Here is a 12,581-nt window from a genome sequence, read left to right on the forward strand (position 1 = left end):
CGAGATCGAGTATCGACTTTCATCATTCGCATAATCGCATCGGAGAAAGAATGATTGCTTTGATTTTTTTATGTTATGCTAGCTTTAGAATTTATTTAGGTACTTTGATTGATCTTCGATCAATAAAATAAATTTATAAAAGATATAATCAAGAATATAAATGTTATAGCACAATTTCTTCAAATATTACTTATTCTTGACTAATACAAGTAACAGTAAATTTGACTAACACTTGATATTCTCAAATGTATTTTTTTAAAGTAAAATTGTTTTTTTAATTGAAAAATGTTAAATACTACGATTAAAACCATTAGACGATGATCATTTTGAAACTTTTTTTGTACAACTATACAAAAAACATTGGTGAGCTCCTCAGAAAATCTGGTGTCACAGTCAATTTATTCTTTTGCTCTCGAGGTAAATTGTTCAAATCAATGATCACACTGAAAAAATTAATTGCTCAATATATTACAGTATTAATAAATTTAGTAGTTAATGAATAAGCAAAAAGCATAATCATACTCCTGTGTTAATGCCCTTGCTCTAAAAGCTGCTAAATGAGCATAGTATGTTGGTGTTGGATATGAAACTGATCTAGCACAACGAGAAAACATATGGCATAAGTAATATGTCAATTGTTCGATTTCGTTTTCTTTCATGTCAGCGTCATCCCACAGGCATCTGTACTTAGTTGGTCTTGCAGCACCCTGCAAATAATTCAACAATTAATATAAGATTCAAAAATTAACAAGAATAACACATTTAAAAGCATTAGGTATATGTAAAATTATATAAACAAGATTGATAACTGAAAGGGAAACTATAATAAGATTTAAAAACGTTAATTTACCTGTATACTTGCGTGAGATACCAGGTAAAAATCAATATCGGTTGGATGAGTAATTACCGTATCAACAATAGTTCCAGCCTTAACATTCAAATTTTTATCATCACAGTCTTTAGGATCTACTGGAAAAAATCTTGTATGATGTCTTTTTTGGACAACCAAAAAAGTAATCGGTGGCTCATAGCTCTGTTTTATGTGGTTCTCTACTTTTACCTTGACTGCTTTGCAAGCTTTTCTGATAGCTGTGAGTTCCTCTTTTAATACTTGCATGAACTGACCCTCACTAACCCCATCTCTGTAAAAATAAGTTCAAAAATTTTGAAAATCTTTAAGTTTTAAGAAATATAAATTTGCATAAATATATGTAATATCCATTACAGATTAAAACAATTTTTTAATTTGTCAAAAACAAAATACCTATAGAAAATAATTCTAAGAGGCCAGTGCCCAGTTTTTTCAAAAAAGAATTCCAATTGTTTTATCATAATTTCAGTTAGCTCTCCAATAATTTCCTGCCTTGGAGGTTGTAATCTCATTTCAATATTATATTGAAAGGCTCGTGGATCATGACTAGCAACCACCTGCAGTATGCAAACCACTTTATTTATTTTCAAATTATATAGTAATTTATTTGGAAACTGAATTTTTATTCGATCTTACAGCTGCTATTGATGGAACGCTCTTTGAATCTGGCGATGGATGCGTAACATCTGCACCAACTATCATGCATGGTTTTTTAAGACAGAATGGCAACCTAAAGCGACAACAAATTATTAGTCAAGTACTTAAAGACGATCACGTTTTATTTTTTTCAATACGCCGTGTGGAAAGTAGGACTCCCGCACGGTCAATCCCCAACTGAAAAAAATTTCGTGGAAAAACCTGATGCCATGTGACAAATCAACTCGGAAAAATAATACTCGAAACTACATGTCACAAAAATTAAAAATCCCAAGATAGCGATTTACACTAGTTCTACATTCAATGAAGGTTGTCAATAAATAAAAGAATAACAATTCTATAATTCGAATTCAATTTTATAATTCGAATCCAATTAAACGAATTATAAAATTGTTATTCTTTTATTTATTGACAATTTTCATTGAGTGTAGAACTAGTGTAAATCGCTATATTTAGGTTCTAAATTTTCGTGACAACGCGTAGTTTTGGATATTATTTTTCCGAGGTGATTTGTCACATTTTGTCACGAAATCATGCGATTCATCATCCAAAAAGATCACCTTATTTCTTATGTGATTCATCGCGTGATTTTTTTTCAGCTAGGTGAAAAACGTGCGCTGTAATTCATGTTTTCCACGCGTTGTTTTGAAAAAATTGTACTTAACATGTTCGGGAAAGAGATTCTCGTCTCATGTGCCTTTCCACCCTCGCTTCATTCGCTTGGGCGTCAACTTCATACGAGACAAGATTCTACTCTCCTGCACTAGTTAGGTAATGTACTATACTGCGATATTTAATTACTCATATAGCTGTTTACTTTCTTCTGCTATCATATGATTGATACCATTTAATTTAGCATTTATTTTTAATAATATATTCGTCAATGTAAAAGGGTTTCTATCCTTTTGAACTTTAAACAAAGTTTTGCTTTTTAAACATTGTGTTAATATTCCAACATTCAATTCCGAAACTTGTTTAACCCAACCTAAAATTAATAAATTAAAGATTATGTTATTAAATTTTATCATAAATGTGCAAACAAACTACTCACAGTATGGGCCTTTCACATCTGGAATTATAACGATTATTAGCTTTATTCCAATCTTCTTCTGATATTGGAAATAATCTCTAAGCTTTCCCATGCAGTTCACCATACGTCTTACATCTATCTTTTGAAATGGCGTAGCAAATTTCCCAATAGTGAGACCGAAGGTTGCAGCTGCAAAAAGGTATTAATATTATATCATTCGTTAGCATTTTTTTTCTCTCAAATTTGGAAAGGTAGTAATCAATATGTAAATACCTATTTTCTTCATTTCGTTAGCAAAATCATAAAGCTCACGATCTTGAGTTCGAAAATTGAGATTTAAAATTGTCCAAGAATTGTCCTTGAAAATTGATGAAGTTGTCTGTAGAAACTCTGATCCATCTATACGCCACTGTCCTTTTAACGGAGTAACAGTATTATTTTTGTATTTCAATGTTGGTGGATTTAAAACTCGAGCAGGAACTGTCGTAAATTCTCCATTTACGGAAATACCAAATTCCTTCATACACGGATTTGCGTTGTAACCCATCCTCCTGAACTGTAAGAAATGAACAATTTGTGTGAATCTACAAATATAAATTCTAATTACTGATGATAATTAACTTACTGCATCCATTATTTTATTTTTACGTTCTTCCGTATTAGTAGCAGAATGGCGTATCATTTCAGCAGTTTGATTATCATTCAATTTCTTTAAAGTTGCTTGCCCTTCAAAGACTTTACATAGCTGAAATATTGTTGGAAATTAAAAACCCAAAGAAAAAATCGATATTACACATGATTGTTGGAAATTTGTTTAAATTTACGCACTTCTAATGGAACATGAACATTCCTATCCCTCCTGCCGATCCATAAACAAGGATAATCTGGATGCTTTATAATATAGTTTTTTTTTATTTGAAAATATCGCTCAATGGTAACTACTCGACCGTCATTAAGCTCAAAACTATTTTCTTTTGGGCATGTGACAAATCCAATGATTGGTTGGATTCTTTTTGAGCTTGATTCATTAGGAATTTCATAAATAACTTTCACACCAGTTAAAAATTGGCTTATATCCTCCTTGTGCTGATTGATAAGGTTGGCTGTTAATACCATTGGTTCTTGTTTTCCATCAGGCGGTTTGGGGTAATGACTAAGAATTATCTCTTTTATTACTTCTATAACTGGTTTAGGTGTCGGAAATCCTTTGTGAGCCACTTCAGTCAACACAATAAAGTTTAAGTCATGAAATAATAAAGAAATTCAATCAAAAAATAACTTACCATCAACATTTAAAAATGGTTTCCAGCCCAAAATTGCTGATTGAAAGTGTCCGACCCAGAGATCCATACCTCCTCCCAAGGACTTTAGATCACTTTCTGCTGGTGGTGTAAAAAATGACCTTCCAACCTATAGAACGAGTTGAAGTTATTGTACAATGGCATTGAAAATCAATTTTATACTTTTGTATTAACTAACAGGTGTAGATTTCAATACTGGAGCCGTACGTAGTATTATATCAAGGGCCTGTATGCAGCTTTGATTTCTTTCAATTTCTTGACCAGGTCCAAAATTGTTAAGCCAAGCTAAATCAAGGTCAGCAGCTTTGTTGAATGTAATTTTGAACATCTTTTCATTGCCATTTTCAGTGATTACAGTAACATTAATAGTTTTCTATAAAATTATTAAAATATGCATGTGATTACAATTATGTTTTTGTATGTTTTCATATCTACAGTAATAAATTGTAATACTCACTGGAACTTCAATAGGTAAAAGTCCTGCGCTGTATATATTCTTCATCCCATCATATGCTGGAAATCTTTTTGGAAATAATTCCTTTTGGGCTGTTTCAAATACACATCTCATAAGATGTTTGGGTTTATCTGGTACAATATCAACATCATAATGAATCACCTTTGATTTGAACTGTCTTCCAAAACTAATTTGAATCATGTTGGTAAGAACTGATATTTTTTGTCCTAAAGTTCCAGCTTTATTAAAGTCTTTGCGTTGTGGAATCTTCAAAGTTCCCACAGAAACTTTTTTTTTAACATCTGTTGAAGATGATGATTGCAAACTAGAGGACTGTTGCTTTTTTAAATTACATTACAATATTTTATTAATAAACTAAACATAAAAAATATTTTAAAGAATTCTAATTTTATTTAATACCTCTAATGATAAATCAGATAATGCTTCAGTGACACTCTCAGCAGCAGGTAATCTACTAACAGGTATCTGTTAATAAAAAATATGATTAAATGAATTATTAAATGAATGTTTGTATCATAATAATAATTATTGAAAGATTTTTAAGTACTTGTTTCGTAGAATGCTGTGGTTTTGGAGGTGTTCGTTGAAGAGATCTAGTTGACTGCATCCATGCAGGTTGGCGTGATTGTGGAGTTTGAGGTTCTTTCTCCTGAGGTAATTGCAGCACTGACTCCCACATAGGTGCAGGAAAGTCTTTGGACTGCGGTGATTTTGGGGGAGTTTGTTGAAGAGATGATGTTGATTGTTGAGGTTGCATCCATGCAGGTTGACGCAAATGTTGAGCTTGTTCAATTTCTTTCTCTTGAGGTGCTTGAGGCATTGGCCTCCATACAGATGTATGAGATTGTTGGAGTTGTTGTGGCTCAAGACTCTGAACTGATCTTTGCTGCAGACCTTGCTGCAATGGTAGGGCAGATCTTGAACTTTGTCCATGTCCAGATCCAGGAGCCAATCTCTCATGCCTTACACCTGAGAATCCTCTACCTCGACCGTGATAACTTCTTCCTCGTTCTCTATCAGAACTCTGTCTTTGTTGCCCTGAACTTGAAGCTTGAAAACTTTGTTCTTGTTGCTGAGGTTGCTGTTGACCAGGCTGCTGCTGTTGCTGTAATAGCTCTAGTGGACGACCTCTGCCTCTGCCTCTGCCCCCTCGTGCTTGAGGAGGTTGACTTGATGAAGGTTGAACTTGAGATCCAGTCTCATTACCAGCTCTTGAACAGCTTTGTCCTGCTTGTACTTCATCAAGTTCTCTGCTCAGGGTACCCTGAATTTCCTTCTTCTTCTTTCCACCTTCATAGAAATTGCAAAATTATAAAGATAATATATTTATAGAATTTACCTTTTTTACAGTTAAAAAATAATTAGTTTACGTACAGTGTGAATACTGTTAAATTATATTCCATGAGCAAATAAGTTTCATATATTATTTAAGTATTATATAATCCAAAATAATTGAGAAATGGAAATAAAACTCTTTGCGTTCAATGTATGAATGCAAAATCTGATACAATATTATTTTGACGTACAAATGCAATAGTAAATTGATTATTACACAGATTGTCACGGCAAAATACAGTATTTTATTCACTCACCTTTTCTCGACATTTTTCGACAATTCTTTTCAACAATACTGAGCGAGAATTGACCATATACTTCGTTTACTTTTCGTTTGCTGCAAGTTCAAGCTGTAAACAGAAGTAGTGCAAACTTAGAAAAATGACGCGGGGGGGAAGGCAAGTGAATGATTCACTGTACATATTTTTGATATTTCACGTTAGGGTTACCAGCGTACGTGCAAATGATAAAACTCTCACGATTGAGCACTTGGATATTATTGTTAGGGTCTTTCTATCAACATAGGAAGATTATTAGTCTCTTGTCGATCTTTGGCTCGAGTTAAGGTGTAGTAAATAACGGGATATCTTCACTTACATCACAATGTTTCGGTGGGGAAGTGTTATACGTACCTTATGTTTGTATTACAACAATATGCGGAAGGAAATCAATTTCTAATTGATCCAGTGCTAAAACTGAATTTTCAAACAACTAAATGTGGTCTCGTTCTTTTTCAAATGAAGTGTTTCTCGATCATGACAATCTTTATATACATAGAGACGAACTCATAAAACTCTTCACATATATAAACCACTCAATGACAAACCTTTGAAAATCAAAACAAATAGTGCGTTATTGTTTTTCCCAAATAAAATACAGCTGGAGAGGGCATCACGGTTATACTGTTTGCGATGTAAATAAAGACTCTTACTTTTATTTACTATAAACTTTGACTCGGAGAGATCGACAAAAGCTTCAATTGAAATTACATCCTGCGCAATTAAGGAACATGCAGACGTTGAACGATCGATTAGTTTTTTCATCTCGATAATCTCGATACGCCCCTCCCCCTTTCTTACGTAGAAAGCTTACGAGCTCGGGAAAATAAAGTGCACCAATTGCTAGTGCTACAGATCTTGGGCTGGGGCCTCTACATTAGGATCGTCTGTACTATCACCTTCAGAAATGCTCCCTTATCCTCCAGCAGTAAGCTGGCTTTATTGCTTGCACTGCCTTGAAGCTTACAACTTCGTTCTTGTTGTTGAGTGTGTTGTCAGCCAGGTCATTGCTGCGCTTGTCTTTATGTTCTACGTCTACTTACGTTGGGTGAAAATAATGAGTTATACATTGATCGCTGCTGTATTTTAAGTTTGTGCTTTACCAGTGCTTTTGGTTTCATTTTCGAAACTCACTTTTGACTCGAAAATAGATTGCATTATTCTTACCCTAGTCCGCAATTCATTGTGCTATTTAAAATATCGTTATTATTTTGTAGAGCTCGATAATTTAATTTTGCTAGACGTTTTTTTGAACTTTACCTTGAAATCGTGAATTGTGCAAATACGAAGCTGCATTTCGAAAAATTTAAAAGAACGCTCACGGGTTATACTATGATTTATTAATATTTGATTTAGTCAAAAGGCTCGGATATCTGCATAAACCTTCACAAAGGAAAACATTCGCCGAAATGATGTCGATGAAGCTCATATCATTGCTCGAGTCCACCGTTTTTCAATAGAACAATAAAAGTCTATAACGATGCGTTAAGGTTGCCAGGCAAAAGTATGTCAAAACAAGCTCACAGTTGATGTAAAAAATAATTTATTCAAAAGTCACAAGCGACAATCAGAAATCAAACGTATAGAATCAGTAGCCGCGCTTTCCATAAACCTTAATGATGAAGTGGATGCCATGGCCGCGTTCGCTCTCAAACTTGACCGTGACGTAAGACATGCCAGGTCCACCCGAGAGTATCTCCGGTTTGGCGCTGCTATCCTTTTTCTTGGTGTCGATGATCTCGACGAACGTGATCACCGAGTTGCCGTCGCCCATTATAGTTTCCGTTTTTTCCACGACCCTAAGAGGCCACGCGTCTCTCTCTACTTGTCTCTGCTCTATCAGATAATCGCCGGACTGTCTTTCGCCGACAGTCAAATCACGATCGGCATTGCAGAACGTCACGATGACGACGAGGACGGAGAGGACGAAGCGATGCATCATTCTGGATTTCAAGAAAATCATTTTATGAACTTTAAGCGAACCATTACATCGTTTCAATTAAAGTTAGCTTATAAGAAGTAGCTCGCAAAATTCATTTGCCTTGTTGATGCTTTAAGTTTGCGAGGAGCTTGCGATGAATCCGGTCAGCACCGGCATGTTTCATAACATTTTTACAAGACCAGCAGAGACTTTACTAACAATTGGATTTATTTGATCAAACTAAGCTGAGCTTCCAAAATCGTTCGAGTTCTTTGAGTTCCCGCGCAACTCAAACTTTCATAGTTGCCAATTACATTACGCGCTAAGCTTATAATCGGCCGTGAAAATTAATCTTCTCCGCAGTATTAGTTCATTAAAAAAAAATTAAATTTATCAATAATTAAAAGAAAAAGTATTCGCATCTCGGTTTTGAGCGAGCATTTAATTTACAAAGAATCAATTAATTAGAAAGTTTTTATTTCATTCACAATTATCTTATTTATGAAGTTTGTATACATATTCACGCTTAAGAAACACAATAGAATATTGTACGATAAAATACTAATGAACGAAGTTACAATTCCATTGTTTAAAAACGGATAAAGTATTCACATCGACACCTACCTTTACTCGACTACTGATAATGATAATAGTAAATAGTGACTGTTGCATTTAGTGAATTTCAATACATATTTATTTTTTGTAAATATTTATTTTTTAAGTGTCTATGTTTCATAAATAAGGTGTGCTACGATGACAAATCAGAAAAGTGAAAATAATGAAAAAGAAATTTAATGGTCTAAAAATTGTGTGAAAAGTCAATATGTGTTAAAAAAGAATCGCTGAACTATACTATTGTTTGATGACCTTTGACTGTATACGGCTATACTCTGATGTACTGCCAAATAATTATTATTCTTCAAAAAGGTAATTTCCTGTATTAGTTTCAAATTTCGAATCGGAAATAACTGCTGCTCAAGCGTACGATTTTACCAGTAAAGAGGCGCAAAAAGCACTGAGCTCTTCTTCGAAGCGAAAACACAAGCTCATTATCAAAATTTAATCATAGCATTCTTTGTTTACTCCTCGTATAATTAAATGTAGGCGAATTCATGTAATGGTCAACTCGTCAATGGTTGCTTTAATTTGGCATTGTCACGATTATACAACGTTCCGGTGGCGAAACGCGAATAAAAGACACCGAGGCATAATGACGTTTTCATACAGGATTCACGTCGAATGTACGAATGTATTCTCATACGGCGATGTTGAAGCATAAAATTATTCGAACAAGTAATAAAATATTCTCCTTTTTTTTTTGTCAAAGATTTGTAAAAATGGTAATTGATTTTCGTATCCGGTGAGAGAAAAAATGATTTTTATAAAAAAATAAGGCCAGCGCTTGCACGATGAACGTGAAAAAATGTTATTTGCAGAAATCAGTCGACACCGCAACGGCATAATTCCTCAGAGGAGGAGATTTCCTCCTACGAAACGGGCTTCCCGTAGACTCTGACGAGAAAGTCGATTCCGTGAAAGCGCTTGTTCTCAAACTTGAGCGCGACGTAAGTATGACCCGGTCCACCGGACAGGACAAGGGGCGTGCCACTGTTTTCCTCGTCATCCTTGAGATCGACGATGTCGACGAATGTTATCCAGTATTTGCCCGAAATGGTGGCTTGCTCGTCGATCGACCAAGGCCGTCCGCCCTTTCTGAACTCTTTCTCCTCGAACAGTTTGTCGCCAGGCTCTCTGCGGCCCATCGACAAATTATGCTTTGCGCAGCTGGCCAAAGCAGCTAGAGCGATTAGGATGGCAAGGCCGAAGCACTGCATCTTTATTTTTTTTCTCCAGTTGACTGTTGATTAAAATGTGATTTTTACCAATTATTTTCTTGTTCCGATATTCCATAAAAAGAGAACAAATCTCAAATGATTCCGAGAAAGATTAAGGCACGTGAGTCGTAATGAAGAAAACATTGTAAACGAGAAATTAGTACGTAAGTTTTCTATGTAGTTGAAGTACCGACAGGCATCTGCTTTTAATTTAACCAAACGATGTACAGATGGCATTATGCTCGAGTTACAGAATCAGAAATATATATTCTTCAAAATACAACTAAAATTTATGGTAAATTTGAATTTTACAAAGAGTCACTGCAAGCCACTTGGTTACGCACTATGCAGTCGCTGTTGAAGTAAACTGCGTAAAGCCAATGCAATAATAATAATTTCACGCAATACACTCGTTAATATGATAACCTGATATTCTATAATATGAGCGAACGTTAAATAAATACATATATGGCGTATGAACGTTGACAGAGAAAAACTTGCAATAACTTACTAAATGCTCTAGTTGCAATGACAACACTTTCAGTAGCACTGCGAGAATGAAGCAATGATATGCGCGTTGGCTGGTTAGATTAGTCAATCAAGAACTCGATAAGGATGCGGATGAAACTGATTGCTTGACATCGACAACAAAACATCTCTTTTTAGTAAACACACGCTTCTTCGTAGACGTAATAACCATAAGATTTCTAGAGGACTATTAGTGTTTTTGAAAATAATTCATTTTCACAAGAGAATTTATTGCGAAAGCGCGTCGAGAGAAGAACCGTCAGCATTTTGCAAATTGATGGATTTTGTGGAGCAGCAACTGCGATTTTGACGAGACGATGTACTCTTGGGTTTGCGACAAACAAAGCGCTTGTTCCGATTCCACTAGTGGCAATTTCTCTCGATGCTAATTTATTGCTAATTTAACGATCTCGTCAACGGGCGTACAGTAATTTTGACGTTCGTTACCTCTAGATTGGCTGACCGAAATAAATACATCAGCTGCATTAGTACTGAAGCTAGGGCGATAAATCACGTATTCGAGGCATTAAATCAGTAGATAGCGCTTCTAAACTCAAGTATTTTTGACGTTAATATTTCTCGCGAACGTACTCTCGATTCGTTTTTGAAAAAAGTTCAAATTCCATGAAAACCGTCTGCTTACAATATGTTGATAACACTTTTCATTATTTTCCAACTCCACGCGCATATTGATATCGCATTAGAATTATTTCACTTGATTGATCAGTTCTTTCAGATTTTATTTTTATGATAAATCGAATCATCGATCAATTAGCATTTAGTTATTTATTTATCAGAAAATCCAACAGTGTTTCGAATTTCATTTTTTAAATAAAATGAACGCCGTGTGAGAATGAATCGTCGCGATATTGTCAATTTGATTTAAAATGGACATGTACGCGTCGCACAAAAAAAAAAATAGTCGGATTTAATAGGCCGGCTTCGCGAACATCTTAACGAGGAAGTGAACGCCGTGACCGCGTTTGCTCTTGAACTTAAGGGTAACGTAGCTTCGACCGGGTCCGCCTGAGAGAACGTGAGGCATAGCGCTGGTGGTCTTCTGCATGACGTCGATGACTTCCAGCTGCGTGATCTTGTAGTTGCCGTTGGGCGCAACGGTTTCCGTGTGCTCGTTAATCCGCAGAGTTCGATAATTTTTGTCGACTCGCATCTGCTGGCCAGCAGAGCCAACAGAGCGAACAACGTGAGACGCAACATTACCTTTTGGGATCTGCCGATTGGAAAATTATGGAAAGTTCGCGTTATATTTTCCATTGGTTCCCGATGTAGAACAAAACGAAATGCTCAATTGGAATTTAAAAATTGAACGTTGCATCTTTGGAAAATTGATTAGACATTGTAACACCTACTAGTTAATATTTTGATTAGTTTATTTGCTAATTAGACGGTTATATTAACTAATTAGACGATTATAATTAACGAACGATAAGAGGCCAAAATGAAATATATTGAAAATGTTGTAGAATCAGTGCAACAAAGTGCCTTTTTTATTAGAAAATATCACGAGTGTAACAAATTCTTTCGAGATGTCAAGCACATTTGCATTACAATTTAGCTGACAAGCTATTGAACAAACGCTCGATTTGCTCATCGGTTTGTCATATCCTGCTATTAATAAATAAATATTGCAGACGGAAACTATGTCGCTGTAATGAAAATCAGTGACGACCAAATCGTATCAAATACTTTCGTCGTGTATCATCGCGTTGCGTATGCGAATTCGAAAGGCCATTCGAAAATGCTTTCCATTTGCAAACGTAACGGCGACTCAAACGTTACGCTTGCCATAAATTTTGACGATGAAGTGAATGCCGTGCCCTCGCTGGCTGACAAAGTTGATGGTGACCAAAGAGTATCCAGGTCCGCCAAGGATGACGCGAGGCTCGGCGCTCGTCTTCGTCTCCTTGTAATCGACGATCTCGACGCGCGTGATCGTGGTATCAGGCTCAAGGACGATCGGGTCCGTGAATTCAAGGACCCTCGAATACTTGGGATCGCTGTCGGCGTGCCTGTCGATTTGCTTTTGTTCGAGCAAGAAGTCGTCGGGTTGCCTTTCTCCTAGGTACACGTCGTGATAGGCTGCAGTCGTCGCCAGCAGGGCCAACAAGATTACGAGGGCGCAGTGCTGCATCCTGCCGCCATGACAAACATATCAATTCGTCTTGAATTGCGCGCAGTAATTTTGCGATTTGGGCAACTTGTACGCGATAAGCTATCGAATGCTCGTGTGCAACGTCTGCACGCCTGATAAATAAAGAACACGCCTGAAGATGCTTTCAGAGCTCGTCTTTTGTGAAGCTGTGTATAGCTGCTCGAGCCTCATTCAAGT

General features: G+C 35.9%; 1 protein-coding gene across 1 annotated transcript; it reads right to left on the minus strand.

Moving 5' to 3' along the window:
- Positions 1-58: 58 nt before the first annotated feature.
- LOC131669074 (protein argonaute-2-like) lies at positions 59-6,437 on the minus strand. The gene is made up of 17 exons (XM_058943672.1): positions 6,302-6,437; positions 5,927-6,019; positions 4,882-5,624; positions 4,734-4,799; positions 4,317-4,652; positions 4,038-4,232; positions 3,842-3,968; positions 3,387-3,775; positions 3,184-3,303; positions 2,832-3,114; positions 2,580-2,747; positions 2,330-2,513; positions 1,508-1,601; positions 1,265-1,428; positions 851-1,142; positions 523-707; positions 59-443 (listed from the first exon to the last, which is right to left on the minus strand). The coding sequence occupies exons 2-17, from the start codon at positions 5,937-5,939 to the stop codon at positions 347-349; spliced, it is 3,456 nt and encodes a 1,151-aa protein (XP_058799655.1). The 5' UTR covers positions 5,940-6,019; positions 6,302-6,437; the 3' UTR covers positions 59-346.
- Positions 6,438-12,581: the final 6,144 nt, after the last annotated feature.

The sequence above is a fragment of the Phymastichus coffea genome, unplaced genomic scaffold (assembly GCF_024137745.1).
Source record: "Phymastichus coffea isolate CEN01 unplaced genomic scaffold, Cenicafe_Pcof_1.1 PCOF00087, whole genome shotgun sequence".
NCBI lineage: Eukaryota > Metazoa > Arthropoda > Insecta > Hymenoptera > Eulophidae > Phymastichus > Phymastichus coffea.